This window comes from Lynx canadensis, chromosome X (assembly GCF_007474595.2).
Source record: "Lynx canadensis isolate LIC74 chromosome X, mLynCan4.pri.v2, whole genome shotgun sequence".
Classification (NCBI taxonomy): domain Eukaryota; kingdom Metazoa; phylum Chordata; class Mammalia; order Carnivora; family Felidae; genus Lynx; species Lynx canadensis.
In genome coordinates this window covers 12,772,099-12,798,282 of record NC_044321.2, presented here as the reverse complement: position 1 = coordinate 12,798,282, position 26,184 = coordinate 12,772,099, and the positions used below count along the sequence as shown (strand labels likewise).

At 40.2% G+C, this 26,184-nt stretch overlaps 1 protein-coding gene across 1 annotated transcript in view; it reads right to left on the bottom strand.

Moving 5' to 3' along the window:
- The window catches only part of TXLNG (taxilin gamma), a 92,142-nt gene extending 69,965 nt beyond the window's left edge, over nt 1-22,177 (bottom strand). The window contains exon 1 of the mRNA XM_030304725.1: nt 22,049-22,177. Within this exon, the coding sequence (XP_030160585.1) occupies nt 22,049-22,150 (102 nt within the window). The 5' untranslated portion in view covers nt 22,151-22,177. The remainder of the gene's footprint in view (nt 1-22,048) is intronic.
- Nucleotides 22,178-26,184: the final 4,007 nt, after the last annotated feature.

The following is a 26,184-nucleotide window of genomic DNA, read 5'->3' as shown; positions in this document are numbered from 1 at the left end:
CATTTTATATTCCCACCAGCAGTGTGTAAGGGTTCCATTATTTCTACATCCTCGCCAACACTTGTTATTGTCTGTCCTTTTGACTATAGCCACTATAGTGTGAAGGTATCTCATCTAATGACTAATGATGTTGAGAATCTTCTCATGTAGTTATTGGCCATTTGTATACCTCCTTTAGACAAATGTTTATTCAGATCCTTCACCCATTTTTTTACCTGAGTTATCTGTAATTTTATTATTGAGTTGTAAGAGTTCTTTATATAGGAAAGACACAAGTCCCTTATCAGAGGTATGATTTGGAAGTATCTTCTATTACTGTTCTCTCGATTTTGGAGAAAAGGTGCAATATATTCACCAATTTCAAAATGTCATCAATGTAATTAAAAGTTACTCTGGCTTTCAGATTAAAAGCAATTACAACTATCAGAGACAGAAAAAAGTTTAAAGACTAGAAAGGCCAAAATGTTTACCTAACTCAAAATAATAGCTGGCGGCACTGAGCATAAATAAGGATGCGGATCTGCAGAGCACACAACCATCACATTCCACAGTGTCCTATTTCAACATTCTCTATTTTTAGTTAATACTACATTGTTGTTTTTTTTTTGTTTTTCCAGACACGCCCCCTTCACCTCTCAACTGTCACACATATTACATTATCACTTACTTGGTATGCATATCCTCCTGTAGACAGCAAAAACTTATGCATAAAAGGTACTCAATTGCCAATTGATGGAGAGCACAAGGAGCCAAAATGGCTACTGAAAACAAGCCACGGAGAGTACCTAAACATTACTACACAGCTTAGAGAAAAATACCACTATTACTACTTTAGAAGCAACACAGTATTACATGACAAAACTGGTGCAACTAATTTTGATATATTTTTCACATGTGCTAATGAAAGACTGACTTTGGCTCTAAAGATCTTTTCTGTTTATAAATAAGCCCAGGTCCAGCTGGACTCTTGAAATAGCAGGCCCCAATTTTTCTACCGTAAGGACTATTTGTTCAAGAACTTACTTGGGGTTCTGCACTAGGCCATGGTATGAAGCAAATTCTTAGGCCAACTACTTTATTTATATTGTAAATTATGTCTCAGCCTTCATCTGCTTAAGCAGAGACCTCTATATCATACAGCAAATACAAATTCCTACTCTGCTCTAATACCTATTCTGGATGCCTTTCCTTGGGGATCATCTCCTGTATAATCAATAGCAGCAGCAGCAGCTAGTACTTATACAGCAAATACTACATCTTGGCACTACTGTAAGCACTTTCCTATATTAACTACCTTAATCCTCACAATAATGTCACAAGAGAAGTACTATTATCTCCATTTTACAAATGAGCAAACTGACATGATAAAGTATTGTGCCAAAGGTTACAATTAGTAAATAGCAGGGCAAAGATGTGAACCCTGGCAATCTGGTTTCTGAGTCCACGTGTTTAATCACAATGATATACTGCTTCATAACTACCCTATACAAACACCCTTATCCTGGCCTAGCCATCTTACAGAAATGTATTTAATAATGGGTAAAGATGCTCCCCAAATACTATGTATATAAAAAATTGCAAAACAGTACACACCAATTTTACATACATGCGTGTACATTTATGTATGTGTATACATACACAAAGAAAGTATTGGGAGGAGGAGCACCTGGCTGGCACAGTTAGTAGAGCATGTGACTCGATCTCAGGGTTTAAGTTCAAGCCTCATGTTGGGTGTAGAGATTACTTAAAAATAAAATTAAAAGAAAAAAAAAAAAGAAAGTGCCGGGAGGAAATACATCTATATATTAATAATGGTTATTTTTAAATAGTATAATTATGGGTAGTGCTTCTTTTTCCTTCACTATATTTTCTAGTATTACTACAGCCAATTTTTATTCCCATTGGAATTGAAAAAAATTCAAAAACTACTCATGCTAATAACACGGGAAGCATCATAGAACATATGTAAATGTTATTAAAACTTCTACACAAGTCATTTAAGATAAAAATTAATTTTGGGGGCGCATGGCTGACTTAGTCGGTTAAGTGTCCAACTTCAGCTCAGGTCATGATCTTATGGTTCATGGGTTCGAATCCTGCATCGGGCTCTACGCTGACAACATGTAGCCTGCTTCAGATCCTTTGCCTCCCTCTCTCTGCCCCTCCCCAGCTCATGCATGCATGTGCGCACTCTCTCTCTCTCAATAGACATTGGGGTGCCTGGGTGGCTCAGTAGGTTGAGCGTCCAACTTTGGCTCAGGTCAGGATATCACACAGTTTGTGGGTTTGAGGCCCACGTCAGGCTCTGTGCAGACAGCCCAGAGCCCGCTGTGGATCCTCTGTCCAGCTCTCTCTATGCCCCTACCCCACTCTCTCTCTCAAAATAAATAAACTTTTAAAAATAAATAGGGGCGCCTGCTGGCTCAGTTGGTTTAAGCGTCCAACTTCAGCTCAGGTCATGAACTCGCAGTTCGGGAGATCAAGCCCTGCATCAGGCTCTGTGCTAAGAGCTCAAAGCCTGGAGCCTGCTTCGGATTCTGTGTCTCCCTCTCTCTCTGTTCCTCACCTGCTTGCACTCTGTCTCTCTCTCAAAAACAAAGATTAAAAAAAAAAATTTTTTTAATAAACATTAAAAAAGTAATTTTTATTTAACACAAATGGATACTCAAAGAATGCTAAGACCCACAACCCAACAAAAATGGGCAAACAATATGAAGCAAAAAAATCACAGAAAAGAAAATACAAGTGGCTAGTAAACATATGCTTAGCTTTACTCACAATAAGAGAAGTACAACTTAAAACTATCAGATAATGGGGCGCCTGAGTGGCTCAATCAGTCAAGCGTCTGACACTTGATTTCAGCTCAGGTCACAATCTCACGGTTCATGGGATCGAGCCCCTTGTCAACTCTGCATGGACAGTGTGGAGCCTGCTAGAAATTCTCTCTCTGTGCCTCCCCCACTCACACTTGCTCTCTCTCAAAATAAATACACATTTAAAAAAAATCTATCAGATGACATTATTCACATCAAAAACATTGACCACACAATGTGGGAGAGGGTGTGGGGTACTGTCAAGCATTCCTGGTTGGGGGACAAACTGGCTTAACCACTAAGGAGTCCAATTCAGGGCAGGGATTGTGTGAGAAGGGGCACAAGGAAACTTTCTGGGGTGATGGGGATGCTCTATAACTTGACTAGGATTTGGGTTACAGAGTTGCATGCATTTGTTAAAACCAAGCATGTACATACCTAACATGGCTTCATGGGTGAAGAGACCAATAGATGGATAGATAAATGAAAAAGCAAGTATAGTAAACTATCAATGGAAGAATCTAAATGGTGGCAATATGGTTGATAGCATCAAATTCTTTCAACTTTATGTTTGAAATTTTCCGTAATAAAATGTTGGGGAAAAACTTATGCCACATAGCTTTTGACCCACCAAACTCATTTCTTCTCAATTTCTCCTATGGACAAACCAATACATCTGTGAAATATAAACTTACATAGCAGTATTTATAGTAACCAAAAAAAAATCAGAAATACCCTAAATTTCCATTAATAATGAACTGGACAGTAGTAACTTTGTATGGTGACAGATGGCAAACTGCAGTGGGCATTATGTAATGTACATAAATGCTGTATCACTACATGGTACAGCTGACCCTAATATCGCATGTGAACTATACTTAAATCAATAGGGGCACCTGGGTGGCTCAGTTGGTTTAAGCATCTGCCTTCAGCTCAGGACATGATCTCACCATTGGTGAGTTCAAGCCCCGCATTGGGCTCTCTGCCATCAGTGTGGGACCCACTTCAGATTCTCTGTCCCCTCTCTTGATGCCCCTCCCCTGTTCACGTGTGCGTGCACACTCTCTCTCAAATAAACTTTAAAAATGAAGTAAAATAAAATGAAATAAAATAAACTAAGATAAAATGACTACATACACCCTACCAAAATAATGGACTGGATAGATCAATGCGGTACATCCATACAGCAGAGTACTATTGCATCTATTTAAAAAAAACAATAAGGTAGTTACATAATTACTGATCTGTAAGGATAAGCTGAAAAGGGAAAAAGAAAAATGTCCTGTACTATGTACTGTATGCCACAATTTGGGTGTGTGTGGGGGAGGAGGGGTGGTGGTGGGGGTGGTGGTGGTGGTGGTATAAGTTTATGATTGAGAATCATATACAATCTCTGGAAGGATACAAGGAAACATACTAATGGAGAGATGGTGAGAAACTGATGGGGCGGGGCTGGAGGGGAACACAAGGCTTTTACAGCATGCCTATTTTTATCTTTCAAGTTAGGGATCATGAGTTACCTTCATAACAATTTGGTGTTTTTTTTTTTAAAAATACCAAGATGAATACAGTTCTCTAACATAGTACCTATCATTAAGAAAAATGAGGAGGAAATGTTTATTGAAATCCCAATCTCAAATGAAAATGAAACCAACAGTAAGTAGTTTCAAGATAAATTTCTATACGAACTTTTCCCTGAAAATCATCAAACATGAGCTATCACATTTTTGTTTTATGAGTCTACAGTCATAAGCAGCACACACAGCTCTTGCAGCTTGAAAGACACTCGAGAGAGCAGGTCCATTCAGCCAGAGCAGTGTTTACTGGAGCCCTAAACCCTAGCAATCCTCCACCCCAGCCAGTCCCCTCCTGTCAAAGGATACATTTCTCAACCTTCCTTCCATTGTCTAAATACTTGGAGCTAAGATGACTCCTTAAGTGAAGAAGAGATGCCTTCAAAATGATAGCCACCAGTTCACCAATCATTAATTGTAGGAGCAAAGAATCGCTATTGCTAAAAATTTTTGCAAACATGAATACACTGTATTCATCTACTATGTGTAAAAGCTTTTTTCATCAATACATTTGAAACTGAGATCACATGGGAATTAAAAGCCTGAAGAAAAAAATATTTAAATAAATTTCTTTCCCTTATACTCTGTGAATAATAAAGAGAAAGGTGAACAATTTCCAAATTTAAAACTTTCAGTTATGCTCTTTCAAATATTGCTAAAGCTAAAGAACCAGATTTCTTTGGCTTATTTTGTTTCAAGCGCTTAAATGTTTTTTACTAATGGCTGTTCTTTTAATAAGAGTGGTCTAAATAAAAAACTAAAAAGCCAACACCCACATTCACTTCCTAATTATTTCAACTACCATTTGCTTAAATGAGATCGAATGCCTTCAACCAGTGGTAGGCATGTGCTGAAAGCAGAAATCACTCAGTCGTTGCCACTGAGGGCTAGGGTGGCCCTTCAGAGGGAGCAGGCGGGAAAGACTGCACATGTATATATTTTCCTGAGGAGAGATCTTAGCTAGCTTCAAGTTCCCAAACAGTCGTGGAAAAATTTATCAAGTAGGCAAAGTGAACCTTCAGAACCTGCAAGCCCCTTACCGCCATTTAACCTTCCCCTCTGACAGGTGGGGCTTATTTTCCCCAATAAGGAAAATGAAACTTAGGGAGTTAAAGTAACTTGCCCACGATCATATTAAAGTCAATAAAAGGAGCTCACAAAATTCAAAACCAGGTCAAACTCAAGAGCCTATGTTTTCTCCATTACACAACTCCCCTCATTTCATACATTAGCCTTGAAAAATGAAAGGTCAAACACATCTCTCATGCAGTTTATAAAATAAGCCTAACAAATTAAATGGATGTCTAAAAATATATGGCATGTTAGATATACTAGGATGAATTTAGGAAAACACTGGGAAAAAGCTTTAAGATTTCTAGCAGTGATTAACTCTGGGACTTAGGGAGGGGACACAGGCCTAAGTCAGAGGTAGGGATATCTTTTTTTTTTAATTTTATTTTTTAAAATTTACATCCAAATTAGTTAGCATATAGTGCAACAATGATTTCAGGAGTAGATTCCTTAGTGCCCCTTACCTATTTAGCCCATCCCCCCTCCCACACCCCCTCCAGTAACCCTCAGTTTGTTCTCAATGAGTCTCTTCTGTTTTGTCCCCCTCCCTGTTTTTATATTATTTTTGTTTCCCTTCCCTTATGTTAATCTGTTTTGTCTCTTAAAGTCCTCATATGAAGTCATATTTTTGTCTTTCTCTAATTTCACTTAGCATAATACCCTCCAGTTCCATCCACGTAGTTGCAAATGGCAAGATTTCATTCCTTTTGATTGCTGAGTAATACTCCATTGTATGTATGTGTGTGTATGTATATATATGTGTGTGTATATATACACATATATATACATATGTATATACATATACGTGTGTATATACATATATATATACATACATATATATATATATATATATATTATACATCTTTATCCATTCATCCATCAATGGACATTTGGGCTCTTTCCATATTTTGGCTATTGCTGATAGTGCTGCTATAAACATGGGGGTGCATGAGTCCCTTCAAAACAGCACACCTGTATCCCATGGATAAATGCCTAATAGTGCAATTGCTGGGTCATTGGGTAGTTCTATTTTTAGTTTTTTGAGGAACCTCCAAACTGTTTTCCAGAGTGGCTGCACCAGCTTGCATTCCCAGGAGGTAAGGATATCTTTAAATAATTTTAAGTGATTATTTAAGGCATTAAGGTTTTTGTTATTTTACTTTTTTGTGTCTTAGGATAAACTAAATTATGTCTAAAAATCTCTTCAACCCTAGGTTTCTAATAATTTGCCCGAAGAGTGTCAACTGCCAAACAGGAATGTGAGGACAAGAGTACGTACTTACTAGGCTCAGGGCAGGCCAGCAAAGGAAGGACTGCAGGAGGAAATCCTGAAACGTACCAAAGATACTCTGTATCTCTCCAGACATCCACTATCAGCCTTGGTTGGTTTTTAAAATATGAACCTCCTTCCTAAACATATCCATTTTGAGAAATTTTACAAACTTATTAAAAATGTACATTTTCATGTGCTTTTTAATTTTCTTAAATAGGTGGATGGAGTTGGTGGGGGTTTCATGTACTTTCTAAATTAGAAAAGTGATTTTGGCTTTATATAAGTCATTTAAAATAGTTAATATAGTAAAGCTATTTTAGTCTTTAAAAGAATTATTCTGGATAGCAAACTCTTCCACACAGTTAACACTGTATCAATCATTCATCTCAAAATTCTGTTTCAATCATCTTGGACCAAAGCCTTTAAGATATGTATTAGATAACTCAATACCTCCTTTAGTAGATTTACTGTGTTAGAACAAAGAAATGAAATGAAAGAGTTTTAATTTTTAACAGATAAAAGGATATATTACCGTGCACTAGAATATAAGCATATTTTGGTGTACGTCTCTATAGTACGCCTATATTCTTTAAGACGATAAACTCCTGATATGTCAAAATACAAACTCCCACAGATGAGTCCTTATTTTTATCTCAGGCATGAAATACTTGTCTGAGAATTCCTAATTATATAGCACTGTCTTCCAAAACAGACCATGCAGAACCATATGTGGGAATTCACTGTATTTTTTTAAATGGTGTCATTTCAAATTGGTAAAGAAAATAAAATGATTGGGTTGCCTGGGTAGCTCAGTTAGTTAAGACCTCAGCTCAGGTCATGATCTCACCATTAGTGAAATCGAGCCCCGCTTTGGATCCTCTTATCCTCCTCTCTCTCTGCCCCTCCCCCCACTCTCTAGTGTGCATGTGCACTCTCTCTTAAAAAAAAAACAACATAAAAAAAAATCAAACAAAACAAATTTCACCAATAAAATCACTTGAAAAGAAAGGAAAAGAAAGGAAAAGAAAAGAATTGATTTCCGATATTTTCCAAACCATTTGGGAGAAAAAGAATGATATCCTGTAGCATTCCTCCAGATGCACCAAGACTGAAAAAAATGAAAACCACAAAGCACTAGAAGTCCTAAGCAAAATTTTTTTCCATAATCTTGGCATGGGAAAGCCCTTTCTAAATAAATCAAGAAGCACAAAAGTTATTTTATTTTTTTAAAGGAGAGGAAGATCAATTTACTAAATAGTAACTGAAAACACTGGACCAGCCAAAAGGCCACATTTGTACAGGCTTCAAATGAGTCAGAGACCCAATTTGCAAGAGTTTGTGAACAAGCAGATCACAGTTAAAGAACATATTTAACCTCATTCAAGATCAAAGAAATGCAAGTAAATAATCTTTAACCTACCACAAAACAAATCTTCATGTGGGCAAACATGTCCCTCAGTACAGTCCTGGGGAGTCTAAATTAGCAGAGTATTCATTTTGTAGGGGTATTTAGCAGTATCTACCAATGTCTGAGTACATATTCACTTTCACCTAGTGATTCCATGGCTAGTTTATTCAAGAGACATTCTCACTCAAAGGCAAAAAAGGCTATTCACCAAATTACCGACTCTTACCATGCAAAACCACCTGTCTACCAGTGAGGAATTGGTTAAATAAATAATGCTCATCCATACAAGGTAGAACTGCACAGCTTTTCAGAAGAATAAGGCAGATCCACATCAATATGCACAGATCTTCAGGGGCGCCTGGGTGGCTCAGTTGGTTAAGCATCTGACTCTTGACTTTGGCTCAAGTCATGATCTCATGGTAATGAGACTGAGCCCCACGACTGGCTCCACGGAAGATTCTCTCTCTCCCTCTCTCTCATGCTCTAAAATAAAGGAGTAAGTAAATAAAATATGGACAGATCTCCAAGGTATAACTAAGGAAAAAGACAAACATCTAGTGCAGGATGAATGTCTCAGTATAAATTTAAAAAGTATTCATATATAAGCCAGTATATTGGTAAAAACTTTCTGAGGATATCCTCAAAATTGTTCACAATGGATGGGGGTTTAGAAGCTGGAAAAGAAGGAAGGCTTACTTTTAATTTTGTACTTTTTGGTTCTATTTTATTTTTTATTATATGAATGTAGTAATTTCAGTAAAAAAAAAAAAAACTTTGAAGTTGACTGATTTAATTTTGATTAATTTTGGGGTGACATCACAGTATTATACCTATTATTCTACCACTACACCCCCAAGATTAGGTCTAAAGATGACAAGAGTTCCTGTTTCATGTCATCTTTTCCCTTCACCCTGCTCTACACCTCTGGGTCTGTCCCATCTTTATACACACATCTTCTACTGGATTATAGAAGATCTACTAAGCATGAGGTGGGGTAGCAGTTCTCATTTATTTCCTTCTTAAAACAATTCTGAAAATTGGAATATCTCATTTAAACTTGGCCTCAATTTATAACTATGGCTAGGATATCTGCCAAATCACTTTATAAGTTTAAAAAAAAAAAAAAAAACAACTGAAGGGGGTGCCTGGGTGGCTCAGTCAGTTAAGCATCCGACTTCAGCTCAGGTCATGATCTCACAGTTCGTGAGTTTGAGCCCCGTGTCAGGTTCTGCACTGAGCGCTCAGAGCCTGGAGCCTGCTTTGGATTCTGTGTCTCTCTCTGTGTCTCTGTCTCTCTCTCTCTCTCTCTGCCCTTCCCTTGCTCGTGCTCTCTCTCTCAAAAATAAATAAACATTTAAAAAATTAAAAAAAAAAAGTAGAACTACCATATGATCCAGCTATTTCACTTCTGTGTATTTATCTCAAGAAAATGAAAATACAAATTTGAAAAGATATATGCATCCCTATGTTCACTGCAGCATTATTTACAATAGCCAAGATAAGTAAACAATCTAAGTGTCCATCAGTGGAGGAATGGATACAGAAGATGTGGTATATACACAATGGAGTTATTATTCAGCCATAAAAAAGAATGAAATCTTTCCATTTGCAACAACATGGATGGACCTAGAGGGTATTATGTTAAGTGAAATAAGTCAGAGAAAGACAAAAACCCTATGATTTCACTTATATGTGTAATCTAAAAAACAAAACTCATAGATACAGAGAACAGATCAGTGGTTATTAGAGAGGAAGGGAGTTGGAGGTGGGCAAAAGGGTAAAGGAGGTCAACCGTATGGTGACAGATGGTAAATAGACTTATTGTAACAATCACTTCGTAGTGTATGCAAATGCTGAATTATTACATTGTACATCTAAAACTAATATGTGATATTACCATTTTACCTCAATTAGAATAAACTGAAAAAATTTAAGTCTACTGTTTGAGATACATGGAATTTACAAAACAGGGTTAACATACATAAGGCTAAGGAAAGAATAAACCTAACATTTACTAATTGTTATACGCTAGACATTTTAAGTACATTATTTACTTTAACCTTACAGTTCTAAGATAGTGAGAACATCACCCCATTATACAGATAAACTAGGGAGAAAAGTAGGAAGAGGGGAAAAGCCCGTTATTTGAGACCTGCATTTACTGAGCTTGGAAGTAATGCTTCTATGGGGGGTGTCCTAAAGAATCACATTTGAAGTTAAGAATCATGACGAATACCCAAGTGTTCACAGACAGATAAATGAAATGTGGCATATAATACATACATTAGAATATTATTTAGCCTTAGACAGGAAAATTTTGACACATGCTAGAACATGGATGAACCTTGAAAATACCATGTTAAGTGGGGGCACCTGGCTGGCTCAGGTGGAAGAGCATGCAACTCTTGATGTAGGTGTTAGGAGTTTGAGCCCCAAATTGGGTGTAGACATTACTTAAATAAACTTAGAAAAAAAGAATCATCTTAAGTGAAAAAAAGCCAGACACAAAAAGACAAACACTGTATGATTCCATTTATATGACATACTGACAGTAGTCAAATACACAGAGAAAGAAAGTAGAATAATGGTTGCCAGGGTCTGGGTCAGGGGGAATGGAATACAGAATTTCAGTTTGGGAAGATGAAAAAGTTCTGGAGGTGGATGATTGTGTTGTTTGCACAACACTGTTAATGTAACTGATATAATTTATGCCACTGAACTGTATGGTTAAAATGGTAAATTTTAGGGGCGCCTGGGTGGCTCAGTTAAGCGTCCGACTCTTGCTTTCAGCTCAGGATCTCACCAGGATCTGGTTCATGAGATCCAGTCCCTGCTCTTGTCCCTACTCTTAGCGAGGAGCCTGCCTGGTGTTCTCGCGTGCACGCTCTCTCTCTCTGCCCCTCCCCCACGTGCGCACACATGCACTCTCTCAAAATAAACGTTAAAAAATGGTAAATTTTATGTTATGTATATTTTAGCCCCCCCCCCACCGTGCGTGCACACACACACTCACGAATCATGATGAATGTATTTTGGTTTAGAATGTTCTTTAAGCCTTTAGCAAATAAAACCTAACTTTATATTGGCCATTAGGAATTGTAAAAAAAAAAAAAAAAATTCTGGTTGCTAAGGATTACTGAATTGCCCCCTTAGCAAGATAAAGCACTTGAGTCAGTAATAATTGGGATTCCACATTCCTAGAACAAGTCTTAGGAAAAGGCCCAGGAAAAATAAACCTATTCTCTTCTGACAGAATTGTCTTGGGAAACAACAAGGAAAAGCAGAGCCCACTTCCAATAAAACTCATGGACAGTGGTTCTCAAAGTATGGTCCCCATGAACCCTTCATGGTAGTGTGCAAGCTCAAACATAATTTTCATAGTAATACGGAGATATTATTTGTCTTTTGGTGTTAACATTTGCACTAATGGTACAAAAGCAGTAAAGAATACCAGTGCTGCCTTCTTAGAACAAAGTCAACGTAGCGGCATCAAACTCTTAAGTCATCATTTTCTTCAACACCGTGTACTCAAAGTTGGGGGGGAGGGCGAGTAAAAATGCCCTTGAGGAAGCAGTAAAAATTACGAATTTTTATTAAATCTCAACCAATGGCTACACATCTTTTTATCTCTGTGTGACAACACATAAAGTACACATAAAGCACTTCTGCTGCACACCAAAGCATGAGCGGATCTTGAAGAAAACCACTAATGCGGTTGCTTGAATTATAAGCCCAACCAGCAGCTTTTTTCATCACCTTTTTTTTTCTTTTCTTTTTTTTTTTTTTTTTTAAAAGATAACCAACCCGTGCTTGTTTATTCAGACTTGGGTATTTGGCAGATGGAGTCTCCAAAATATATACACTGAGCTTGTTACTTCAAGGCAAACAACTGACAGTATTTATTGCCAATGGTAACAATTGAGTTTTTAAGCAAAATTTAGAATTTCTGAAAACTATCTGCTACCATAAGTTTGACAGCTTCCCAATACTTAAGACTTTACTGTACAACATAGGGAATGTAGTCAATAATATTGTAGTAACACTGTACGGTGACATATGGAGGCTACACTTAAGGTCATAAGCACTAAGTAATGTATAGAATTATTAAATCACTATGCTGTACACCTGAAACTAATATAACATTGTTAAAAAAAGACTCTGCGGAGGACATCAGTGGTGATATTAACAGGATTTTGATATTATATAACAAAATTTGTCAACATTTGGAAAATCAACACAATTTGGTAAACCAATTTTTTTTAATGTTTATTTTTGAGACAGAGAGAGACAAAGCATGAGTGGGGGAGGGGCAGAGAAGAATGCCATTCTTCTCACTTTAATTCCCTTGATCTATTTCACCCATTACCCCACCCACATCCCCTCTGGCAACACCAGTTCTCTGTATTTAGGAGTCTGTTCTTTTACTTTGGAAAATCAATAATTTTTAATTTTCAAAAAACATTAGGTTAATATGTGGTAGGCAGCTTCTGACATGGTTCCCAATGATCCCAGTGATCCTCCTCAACCTTGTATAATCCCCTCCCCTCGAATGCGGCTAGACCTAGTGACTAACTTCTAATGAAGAATCTGGCAAAAGTGAGGGGATGTCACTTGTATGGTTATGTGACAAAAGACTGCAACTTCCTTCTCTTGTGCGGACATTCTTGCTCATTCTGATGAAACCAGCAGCCATGTTGTGAGATGCAGATGGAAAGGCCCATGTGGCAAGGAACCAAGGGAGGCCTCGAGCCAACAGCTCATGAGGAATTGAATCCTGCCAACAATTACAATGAGTGAACTAGGACATGGATCCATCGCCATCAAGCCTTCAGATGACAATAGTCCACAAGACCCTAAAGCAGAGGACCCAGCTAAGCCACACCCACACCCCTGACCTATAGAAACAGTGAGATCATAAATGTTGTTTCAAGCACTAAGTTATACAACAATAGATAACTGGTACAACATTAGTTCATTTTAAATGAATAATAATTTAGGGGCGCCTGGGTGGCGCAGTCGGTTAAGCGTCCGACTTCAGCCAGGTCACGATCTCGCGGTCCGGGAGTTCGAGCCCCGCGTCGGGCTCTGGGCTGATGGCTCAGAGCCTGGAGCCTGTTTCCGATTCTGTGTCTCCCTCTCTCTCTGCCCCTCCCCCGTTCATGCTCTGTCTCTCTCTGTCCCAAAAATAAATAAAAAACGTTGAAAAAAAAATTAAAAAAAATAAATAAATGAATAATAATTTAAAATTTGTTTTAATATCTAATATGTGAAATACTAGCTGTAACCCACAAAAACAAAAGCACCTTGGGGTTCTCAAAAAAGATTCTGAAACCAAAAAGTTTGAAAACTGCTGTCCTGGCTGTGGCAGAACAGGAAGAGAGACAGACTAAAAGGCGAGCTTGGCCCAACCATGGTCTAAGGGAGGTCCTTATCTTGGCACCCTTAACCAAACAAATCCATCTCTAGAGAATATGGCCACAGGACCTAGTGTGAACAGGGAGAGGAGTGCCATTTCCTCTGGCTCATTCAGAAACCTCTCCAACAGTACTTGATACGCTTCTCCTCATTTAATCCTCAGAACTGTCTTACAGGCAGGTATGATGAACAAATAGGCTCACTTGATAAGGCAATTTTAGCTAGTTTGTGTTCAGTCATGAACCTAGGGCTTGGAAAGCAGAGACTGAATTCTTAGTTTTCTCTGTATCATTCCAGAGAATACGTTCTTCCAAGGTTATATTAAAAAATAAACGTGGGGGGGGGGGGCGCGCGCACCTGGGTGGCTCAGTAGGTTGAGTGTCCGACTTTGGCTCAGGTCACGAACTCATGGTTCCTGAGTTCAAGCCCCACATGGGCTCCCTGCTGTCAGCGTGGGGCCTGCTTCGGATCCTCTGTCCCCCCGCACTGCTCACACTCTCAAAAATAAATTTAAAAAACATTAAAACAGGGGCGCCTGGGTGGCGCAGTCGGTTAAGCGTCCGACTTCAGCCAGGTCACGATCTCGCGGTCCGTGAGTTCGAGCCCTGCGTCGGGCTCTGGGCTGATGGCTCGGAGCCTGGAGCCTGTTTCCGATTCTGTGTCTCCCTCTCTCTCTGCCCCTCCCCCGTTCATGCTCTGTCTCTCTCTGTCCCAAAAATAAATAAACGTTGAAAAAAAAAAATTAAAAAAAAAAACATTAAAACAAAAATTAATATGTTGAGGCACGTGGGTGGTGCAGTCAGTTGAGCATCCAACTTTAGCTCAGGTCATGAGCTCATGGTTCATGAGTTCAAGCCCTGCGATGCTGTCAGCATGGAACCTGCTTCATATCCTCTGTCCCCCTCTCTCTGCCCCTCCCCTGCTTGCTCTCTTTCAAAAATAAGTATTAAAAAAAAGGGGGGGGGGGGAACACTTCCCAATTCAAAAAATAAAATAAATGTGGTGATGGTCACACAACTCTGTGAATACACTAAAAATCACTGAACTGTATCGTTTAAGTGGGTGAATTGTATGGTATGTGAGTTATACCTCAATAAAGTAGTTACCAAATAATGAATAAATTAAAACATAAGTAAAGCCAGAGAAATGAGAGTTCTGAGGAGGGATAAAAATTGGAGGCAGTAAGTGCTAGTTGTCCCAACTCCTAATTTTTGGCAGCAAAAGGCTCCAGGATGATCTGTTGCAATATGTTTGGAGGACGGGGAGCACATGGAGGCATTAATAGTAAATGAGAAAGAGGGAAACCAGTGCTGAAGTTAGGATGAGGGAACCTGATTTCCCCCACTGGTGAAGAAGCCAAGAGTGAGCAAACAGATCCGGAAAAGGTCTAGTTGCGACACAGCTTCTGTAGCCTTATGGCCTCCCTGGCAGTAGTGTTACCATCTCCAGTGGTAGGTGCTAACATCTATATTAGAATGTGCACATCATTTGCCTTTTAAAACAAGGATGATGGCATTAGATTTCACATGTAACTTCTATGGCTATTTATTTTATAAAAAATAAAAGGTGCTAGACTCTGATCTGTAAAATCACTTCTAGCTCTAAAACTGTAACCCAATGATAATCTGTAATCTGAGAGATACCTGCATTAACTTAAACACCTATCTAGGCAGCAAAAGTATCAGGAAACCCAAAAATTTTAATGCCCAAAGCTACTGAAATATGCTTGGACTTGACCGATTTTGCAGAGGGGAAGGGCCTGGGTCACAAAATTAGCATCTTCAAGGCACAGACTCCTGAGATGTAAAATGATCTCCTACTTTTATGAGTTACCTAAATGGAACACCCCATCCCAATTTCATGAAGTCACACTTCACCAGCTCCACATTTACCAACTATGATGCACCTCTGAACATCAAGTTATCTCTTTTTTCCTGTCCTACTTACCCAGACCACTTTAGTTCTTTGTTAACACTGTGTTGTGTGGACTTTAAGACAGGTAATTTAGGGGAGCCTGGGTGGCTCAGTCGGTTAAGCACCAGACTCTTGATTTCGGCTCATGTCATGATCTCACAGTTTGTGAGATCTGTGCTAAGCACAGAGCCTGCTTGGGATTCTGTCTCCCTCCCTCTCTCTCTGCCACTCCCCTGCTCTTGTGTGTGCATTCTCTTTCAAAATTAAAAAAAAAAAAAAAAAAAAAAAAGATACGTTTTTAAAAAAAGGACTTCCTAAACCCTCTTTTCATTTGTCCAAATTACATTTAGAGGTGTTTCTGCGGGGAATTAAAGCATTCTTTATCATTTATCTTAAAGCCGACCATGAAACAAAAGCTATGAAACCTGTAAGGCTCAGAACTCCCCTCAAAACTTCCTAGATTACAATAGCTTTTCTATACCCCCAAAGATCCGACCCACCCTTTATAATCTGTTTTCATTTAGCAAAAATTATTTCTCTCTTCACCCACCACCAAGTTTTGCTTACATTTAACAAGGTGGATGTTTGTATTTACTATCAAGAAATGCGCTGAAAACACAAGACACATGGCATATGGGTAACAACTTCAGCCCCCCAAAAGCCTGACCTTTGAATATACCACTTACTGTTTCCCATGTAGCCATGAGATTGGTCAACCTCAGTTTCCTTATCTGTAAACTAGGGATGTACAATTATCTACCTTCCAGAGTTGTAAGAAGATTAATCAACATAAACTGTAGCACACACAACTGTTATAATAATATCTGAATAAAGATGCATTTGCAAATTATGCAAAATGCCTCCATTCTCACTTTTAATATGGCCCACACATGGATCCATAAAATCCTTAGCAAAAGATGCTTCTAAGCTACTGGCACATCTTCCTCGCCAAACTATTCTACACTGACCTTTCTGAAAGGAGAGGTGAAAAAAAGTGGAAAAGTGCTAGTTTAGCAATATTACTTATGGCAGACTGTAGAATGGGAAGTTGGGGATAATGGGGGGCGTTCTGGGGACATTTTGGTAATGAAACACAATGCAAATCAACACCCTGAGCAATAAATGCTAAGGAAATTATTTTGAAAAAAATATTTTGATAGCACAGGAAGACATCACTGGCCATTTTATTTATCTTTTCTTTCAAGTAATAAAATTTAAGTAGTTATAAGTACCAAGAGAGTTTCAACTAGGAAATAAACTGAATCATAAAAATATACTTTCAGGGTTCAAATCCTTAAAGGGTCACCTGACCTATACTTATTCTCTTCTGGAAATGCTCCACTTGGGAAAAATTTAAACATAGCTAATTCTCAATGCTAATGAATACTACATTAAATTTTTATGTTACTTTATACATTTAAAATACTGTCACATCTGTTATACTAACTGAAAGTTACTGATAATTAGTTTAGAACCAAGCAAAAAAGAATTGAGGGAAGGGAAAAGGACTGGGAAGGGGAGGAAAAGGTAAAGGAGTTTCTTTGGGATATTAGATTAAAACTTGCTAGGTAAGCAGAAACTGTCCATGCAGTAGGGCCTATCAGTTGCACAATTATATATCAACGCTGGGCCAACTTCACCAACTCTGAGCTATGTTATTTAAGCAAGTTTTTTTGTTTTTTGACTGAGCCTCAGATGTCATATCTATACATCTGGGGATACCACCTACTCTGCAGACACTAGAATGGAAGCACATTTTAAGTGCCTAGCACACTGCAGGAAACAGTGAGGACTCAAATTTCTTTCCTTTGAAACACACCTCTCTGTAAAGTGTTAAAATCTGAACAGAACATCTATTGAAAAATCTATTATAGTGAATCCTTCTGTGAAGAATCCCACACAAAAGCAAATCATACACACCCTGTTTCATGACATCTAGATTTGACATATACATTCCTCCATAAAATTTCTCTAATCAACTATATGGCGCTAGAGGGCATTATGTAAGTGAAGTAAGTCAAAGACAAATACCATGACTTCATTGTATGTGGAATCTAAAAAAAAAAATAAAAAGCACGAACATATCCATAAATACAGAGACCTGAGGACTGCCGGGGGGGGGGGGGGGGGGCAAAATGGGTGAAGGGGAGTGAGAGGTACAAGCTTCTAGTTATGGAATGAATACGTCACCGGAATGAAAGGTACAGCATAAGGAATACAGTCAAAGGTATTATAACAGCACTGTATGATGACAGAGGGTAGCTTCACTTGTGGTGAACACAACATCAAGTACAGACTTGCTGAATCACTAAGTTGTACACCTGAAACTAATGTAACATTGTGTGTCAACTATACTTCAATTGAGAAAAAAAATTCTCTAGTCAAGACCGATATAAATGAAACACATAATATACAAAACATCTTCCAGTAACATAGTAAACAAATGTGGCATATTAAGATCTAAAAACATGGTATTAGTAAAGGAATGTGTTATATCTGGTCTGCTCTCATTACTGCTGCCTCTTTGGTTCCCCTTGAAAACGAAATTTACCGAAGTTTGATGACAGACAACAATGTTGTCAATAGAAGATCACTTCGATTCTTATTATTTAATCTCTGTGCCAAAAGAGTGGAAATTCAAATCCACAACTGGGGAGAAAAAACAAAATAGTGAAATGGTTTCTTCCTACCCCACACTCTTGCTACACCCTGACCGGACTTTTCCTCATTTCATCTATCACAGAGAGATTCTGGGAAGAGAGAAGAATACAAAGGTTGGAAGATGGATTTACAAAATTAATAGCATACTAAAAGCAAGAGGAATGGATCTTTCATATATTCTCCCTGCCAGATCAAATAAAATTCTACATGCCCAGTCCCAGGACTGTGCTGAACACTCTCCATCAACTGTTACTCTTCACAACAATCCTATATGGTAGGTGTTAGCATCATCATCACTTTACAGATTACAGATGATGCAATGGAGGCTCAGAAAGATTGAGAAACTCACCCAAGCTTGCACAGCTAGTAAATGGCAGAGAGTCAAGAGTCTTGACTCCAAAATCCATACTATTCACCTGGTAGTACAGTACTTATTACCACAGTCTAGATGAAAGGGTATTGGGTTCCAGACTCAGCTTCATCCCTTGGGCAAATTATTAGACCTTGCTGAGTAGTTTGTCATCTTTAAATGAGGGCAACGACAGCTGCCCAGCCTTCTCCATAGCATCCAGTAATGCTGAAAGAGTTAACGTATGTGCAAATATGCTGTAAAAATTATGGGGCACTATGTAGATGTAAGATTTTGCTAATTTGAGCCTTGGTTACATATCTTTATCCTTCCAAATGGTTTACTGACCTAAAAATAAGTTTAACAGTAGTTAAATAATTTTTAATATTCCCAAGCAAAAATCTAGTATTGGGGAAAAAAAAAACCTACCTTAGACATTCTGGAAAAATGCAAAACTACAGAGACAGTGAAAAGATCAGTGGCTGCCAGTAGTCTGGGGGGAATAGAGGGAGGGATAAACAGCGGATTTTCAGGGCAGTGAAAACTATTCCATAGAATACTATAATGGTAGATACATGGTATTATACATTTGTCAAATCTCTCTGAATGTATAACCCGAAGAATGAACTCCAATGCAAATTATGGACTTTAGTTAATAGCGATGTATCAAAATTGACTCATCAATTCTAACAAAAGCACCATACTACTGCAAGATGTAAATAATAGGGGTAACGGGCTGTGTGAGGGAATGTATGGGAACTCTGTAATTTATGCTCGATTTTTCTGTAACCTAAAACTGCTCAAAAAGAGTATGGATTTTTTAAAAATTCAACCTTCTGAAACAAATACTATATAGAAATTTAGAAAGTAATGATCTTGATGTTCTAAAAAATGTCTGGAGAAAACCGCCAGAAGACTAGCGGAATGGACTCTCCGGAGCCAAGCGTAGACAACAGGCCCACGGAAGAGGGTAAAAAATGCCTGGAATACATGACCGCATATATCCTATCTTTTCAGACCAATGTTGTCAAACACAATTTTATGCCATGATGTAAATATTTTTGATCTGCTCTAATACGGTAGCCACTAGCCACACTGGCTACTAAACACTTGAAATGTAGCTAGTATGGATGAGGCATGGAATGTTTAATTTTATTCAATTTCAATTAATATTTAAACCACCACATGCAGCTAGTGACTATCATGTCAGACAGCACTTTAGACAATTCAAGAGATCCCTAGAAATGTACGAGTATTAACTTCAGAAGAAAAGAGATACCTCAAGAGACTATTCAATGAATGTAGTTATGAAACAATGACACAATTAACTGAGCTGGTGAAGGACTAAGTAGATGGTTCAAACAACTAGGAACCAATAAAGCCCATCTGCAATTGTTTTTCACTTTAAGTCCCATAATGTAACCAAAGTGACCACTTTTCCTTTAATTCTTTCAATATTTTGAAAGCATGCCAATTAGTTAAACATCATTTGTGCTTCCTGAAAATAGAGTACAAGTGAAGTTATAATTAGGAATATTTTTTTCAAATTGATAACCCAGAGAAAGTAAAAAAATTAAGGGTCATAAACAAGTGATTTTTGCAGACACAAGACAGTCACCTAGTTTTTTTTAAATGAAAATTCAAAAACTAACATTTAATCATGTATTTCAATTCCATGTCATAGTCAAGTGGAAATCAAAAGGAAAAATGATGCCCAGAAAAACATGAGCCAAAAAAAAAAAAAAAAAAGGTACATGAGATAAGTAAACAAAAATGAGACAGTACAGACACACATGACTATTCATATCCAGCTGTAACCCAGAGTGCTGCCTCAAAGGGTCGTTACCTCTTATCTTGGTCATTTAAAATGCTAGTTGATTAAACCTCAGTTCCTAATTCAGACTTCTGGTCCTTATCCCAGTGGCATAAAAGGGAACTTATGTCCTCAACTGTAGTGGCTTTTTAATCGGAGTCCTCCCCTGGGAGGCCTATGAAATCAAACACTGAGATTGGCTCCCCACTCTCAGGGAACAAATGAAGTGTCCAAAGTGACAGTTCTGAATCCCTAGAGTACATTCAGTCCACAGCTTCTCTTTCATTCCTTCAAGTACTGGATCTTTATTTTACAGTACAAAGAGAGGGAGAGAAAAAGAAGTAACTGAGAAGTAGTAACACCCTTATGCAGAAAGACATGAAAATACCCGACCTTAGAAACAGGCCCCCCAAAGCCAATTCTTGACACTTTGCTCAGATGTAAACCAAACCTTTGTTCTTTTTCAAGATGGTAAATTCGCATTAGAAAAATATTTCGTAATTTCACACAGGGGTGATTTTTGAGAGTATTCAAACACATAACTAAGTAATATTAAACAGCCCCGAGTGATCAAACAGGACGTCCAACAGGTTGAACGTTTCAATATGTTCCACTGTAAGGAAAAAGAGACAGGGTTTTCACCTTTCCAGCGCCTTACCCTGCGGATTTCCACTCCTGGGTCCTGAAAGCCCTGTACCCCATTTGTTGTGCAATCTTTTTCGAACTCCACCCACTGACTCCAGAACAAGTGGAATTCTCCCATTCTGGAGGTCTCGATTTTCCTGTATCCAGGGAGACACTGAAAACTCCTTGACGTGAGTCAAGTAAGGCAAGGGGAACGGTCCAGCCTGCCTCCCAGATTAACAGAGACCAAAGGCCAGGGTGGGGGAGGCGGTCAAGTTTCCGTTCACCCCCCCCCAAAAAAAAGAAAAAAAAAAGGAAAGGAAAAAAAGGAGGGGAAATAAAGAGCAAGAAGGAGGAGGGAGGCTAAAATGGGAAGACCGGCTATCACGCGATGCTGCCCCCAACTCTGCGGGACCCAGGTCCTCCAGCATCGTCTTCCCATCGCCGGCCCCACGTGTAACCAGGCCGGTGGCGCCCAGAGATGAGCCCCAGGGCCGGGAGCCGAACGGTCCTCCCAGCCCCGCGGCGCTCGCCCGCCCGCGCAGTGGCGGGGAGCGCAGAGGGGGCGGGGGAAGAGGGGCGCAGTGCAACCCCGGCTCCCGCGCGGTTATCTTACTGCGCAACAGCCTCGCCCGCGCCGCCCCGGCGCACCCCGCAGCGCGCCCTGCGCACCTGCCCGGTAAGAGCAGGACCGGCCACTGACCCAGGCAGCCCCCCGACGGCGGCGCCCAGCGCGGGGAACACAGGGAGCACCGAGAACACGCCGAGGGCGGGGGCTGGGAGAAGGAACACCTGGCGCCCGGGGCTCCCCGGCGCCGGCCGCACGTGGCTGTCACACCTGGTGCGCCCCCGCCTCGCACCCCCTCCCCCTCACACGGGGCTGCGCCCCCTGCCCTCTCCCCGCGTCTGCCACGCGCCTCGAAACCCCAACCATCGCTTCCTCCCACCCCATCCATCCCGGTCCCAGTCCCCCCCCCCCACCTGCTCCCACTGTCGTCACCCCCGGGAGGGAAAAGGGCCGGATGTTCGTCCCGTGGCTAAAGGTAACCGGAGAGAGCGAAGATGTGGACCCCGAAAGAGCTAGCCCGAGCATTTCCCCTGCCGGCAACAACGCGGACGCCTCCCAGACTGACCTTCTGCCGCGGGCTGCGTCGCCGTCCGCCCCGTCCGGTTTCAATAGCCTCCTCGGCGCCGCCGCCTCTTCCCCGCGCTGCCTCCTCTACTCGCGTCGCCATGAGGTGACGGCAGCAGCCAAACAAGCGGCCCGACAAGGGGCACGGAACCTTTCAGGGCCCCCGCGCCCCGCCCCTGAATCCCCACGGCCAATCGACGCATGAAAGGTTTGCCACGTGACCGGAGGAGGTTGGCCCCCGAGGGGATGGAGCGGGATGGGGGTGGGGAGCATTGAAGCCTGGGCTGGGCTTTTGCAGGGCCGAAGGGCGAACACAGGCCGCGCGAGCCTGCGCAGACAGGGAAAGGGACTCTGAAGCGGACTACAAGTCCCAGCAGGCCGCGCGGCCACGGCTCACAGACCCAGCTCAGGATTGGAGCATAAGGCGGCATTCTGAAACGGGGAGACTATCCTCTGAGCTGCGCATGCAGCCTACTGGGACTTGTAGTTTTCTGGAATCGATGAATCGGTACCGGAAGGTACTCTTTATTATCCTGAGGGAAAAGTTTAGAAATATTGCAGTGTTTGGGAGGGAGCTGAGTGGGCATACGTTGTTGTGTTTTTGTTTCTGTTGCTCCTCTTCGGAATTGATGCTAAATTATTTAGGGATAAGGGGAAATCGTGACTTTCGCGGCGGGAGAGATGGACTAGCTTTCAGAATTTGAGGTCTCTGACTGGGACACCTGCCCCGAGTCCTGCTCTTCTACCAGAGCTGTTTACCTGTCCCGAGCTGCGGGGTGGGTGCTGTGTCCTATTCACCTTGACTGAACCGCCCGGTCTTCTAACACAGTTCTCCATACTTAATACATGTTGAATGTATCCTATTTTCTCCGCTAGTCGTTTTGTTATTGAAATTTTTAAACAAATGGAGTTTGCTGAATCGATTTTATTTTCTTGACAGGATTGGGGCGGGAGGTGCAGTTTTGCTCAGAAATATTCCCTGTTTCCATCTGATGGAACCAGATCTCTAAGGACCGAGTCGCTGAAAGTCACAGACCGTCATGAAATTCTGATAATTAACTCATTATGAAAATTTGTGTAAATCCTTTACCATTTTTTATTAGAGTTGAATACAAAACAGTGGTATCAGACGCTAAAAATTTAATAATAGACCTGAGAGTAAATTTCAATATTGTGGAAATTCCATCTATGAATTTTAATTATTTCTGTAAATTTGGGGAAAAGTACCTCTATTTTCTTTCATGGGCAGAACACCTCAGTCCAGCTTTGAAATTTAAAAACTAGAGCAGTAGATAATGAACTCATACCCAGATTCTATATAAAGCTGATGGTCTCAGCCACCATGCCTCACCTTCTTAAAGGTAAAATTCCCAGCAAGATGCATAATAAATGTGTGGGTAATGCTTTTTCAAACCTGTTCAGGGAATGGAATGTTAAAATGCACAGTAGTTAAATTATGGTACAATAGAACACCATGCAGCTACTAAGAATGATCAACATTTTTAAAATATGACCTAGAAAATATACATGGCATAGTGAGCTTTAAAAAAAAAAAATTCCAGGAGCGCCTGGGTGGCTCAGTCAGTTAAGGTGCCAGCTCTTGATTTCCGTTCAGGTCGTGACCTCAAATTTCTTGAGATAGAGCTCTTCTTGGGATTCTTTCTCTCCCTCTTTCTGCCTCTCTCCTGCTTGCGCTCTCTCTAAATAAATAAACAAACTTGAAAAAATAATTTTTTAAAAATAAAATAAAAATTCCAGGGGCTCCTGGCTGGCTAAGTCAGTAGAATATGCAACTCTTGACCTCCAGATTGTGAGTTCAAACCCCATGTTGGCTGTAAAGCTTACTTAAAAAACAAAAAAACATTCCAGGGGTGCCTGGGTGGCTCAGTTGGTTAAGCATCTGACTCGTGATTTCGGCTCATGTCATGATCTCACAGTTCGTGGGGGCCAGCCCCACGTGGGGCTCTGTGCTGACAGTGCAGAGCCTACTTGGGATTCTCTCTCTCCCTCTCTCTCTCTGCCCTTCCCCCTACTTGTGCACACACTCTCTCTCTCTCTCAAAATAAATAAATAAACATTTTTTAAAATTCCATTTGGGAGGGGTGAGAGATGGGCAAAAGGAGTGAAGGGGAGTGAGAGGTACAGGCTTTCAGTCATGGAATGAATTAAGTCACAGGAATGAAAGGTACAGCATAGGAATATAGTCATTGGTATTGTAACAGCACTGTATGGTGACTTGTGGTGAGCATAGCATAAATGTATAGACTTGTCAAATTATTCTATTGTACACTTGAAACTAATATAACATTGTGTGTCAGTGATACTTCAATAAAAAAATCCATTTGTGTAGAATTGCCTGTATGTTTATAAACAGATATTTAGAAGGATATTGACCGAAATGTTAATAATGTGTTTCCCTGGGTGGTGAGATTTGGGAGTATTTTTACTTCATGGTTTTCTGTATTGTTTGAGTATATGTATGGGGGGAAAGTCAGTAATTATCTTTGTTAAGAAAACAAGGGGCTCCTGGGTGGCTCAGTCAGTTAGGTGTCTGACCTCGGCTCAGGTCATGATCTCACAGTTCGGGAGTTCGAGCCCTACATCAGGTTCTCTGCTGTCAGCACAGAGCCTGCTAGGAATCTTCAGTCTCCCCCTCTCTGCCCCTCCCTGCCCCTCCCTCTCTCTCTCTCTCTTTCAAAAATAAATAAACATTAAAAAGAAAGAAAGAAAACAAAAGAACTAACTTACCTCAAGTCTTAAAAGATGAAAAATATTGTATTTATTTATACATGTTCTTATTTCAAAAGGGATTTAGGTTGCTTGTAAACATATACACCATATGCCACAACACATGTGTGTATGTAGATGTATAGATCTATATCATGTTATTCATTCATTCGTAAGTATAAAAGTGGGGGGAGGGAAATGAGAGTGAAAGTAGGAAAGGAAAAAGAAGATGAAGTCATGGGTGACTTGAATCTATAGAACACATGCCTTGAGGTCTTGTACACAAGCTGGAGGTGAGCCAAATTTTTATTTTGAGCTTCTTGACAGCTGAAAAAAGAGGAAAACACAATTTACAGAGTGATTCACAACACTGTAACATAAAAACAAAGTGGTTGCTCAAGAGAAACATAGCTATTACTGCTCCTGAGAGAAATATGAATTTTAGAGGACCTATAACATCTTTAATGTAGGCAATGGTGGTTTTTAAATCTGTTCACAGTTCTTTGATGCTCCTTTCTTCAAAAGGTGGAGTTTGATTCCCCTCCTCTTGGGTGTGGGCCAGGCTTAGTAAGTGGCTTCTAAGGAATATAGCATAGCAGAGGTGATGCATAGCTTTCAACACTGGTGAGACAAATAGCTTCTGCCTGGCCCTTTAGGTCTTGGATCATTCTCATATTCCTTGGGTCAGACTAACCTGATTGTTTTTCATATACCCTTTCTTTGTTTCGATTTTTATCTTAAATGTCTTCAAAAGGGTCACTGGCAAGCCTTAGTCGAAAGCTCTATAAAGCACTTTGCTGGGATCTATTGTTGGGGTTACATTTTAGGTTTTCAGGGGCCATCATTTTTTTCTTTCTGAGTCTTAAAAAGGCACCCCGTATTCTGTCTTCATTAATTATTTTCACATTTGCTCAAGGAATTGTCATCTGTTAAGAATTGTGCCTACCTTCGGGCACCTGGGTGGCTCAGTCGGTTGGGTGTCCGACTTCAGCTCAGGTCATGGTCTCACAGCTCATGAGTTCGAGCCCTGCGTCACGCTCTGTGCTGACAGCTCAGAGCCTATAGCCTTCTTCGGATTCTGTCTCTCTCTCTCTCTCTCTCTCTCTCTCTCCCCTCCTCCACTCATGCTCTGTCTCTCTCTGTCTCAAAAATAAACATTAAAAAAAATTCTTTTAAAAGAATTGTGCGTACCTTGGAGCACCTAGGTGACTCAGTTAAGCATCTAACTTCAGCTCAGGTCATGATCTCATGATTCATGAGCTCAAGCCCCTCATCGGGCTCACTGCTGTCAGCTCAGAGCCTGCTTCATATCCTCTGTCCTCCTCTCTCTCTGCCCCTTCCTCCGTGCATGCGCTCTCTCAAAAATAACTAAACATTAAAAAAAAAAAAAAAAAAACTGTGCCTGCCAGG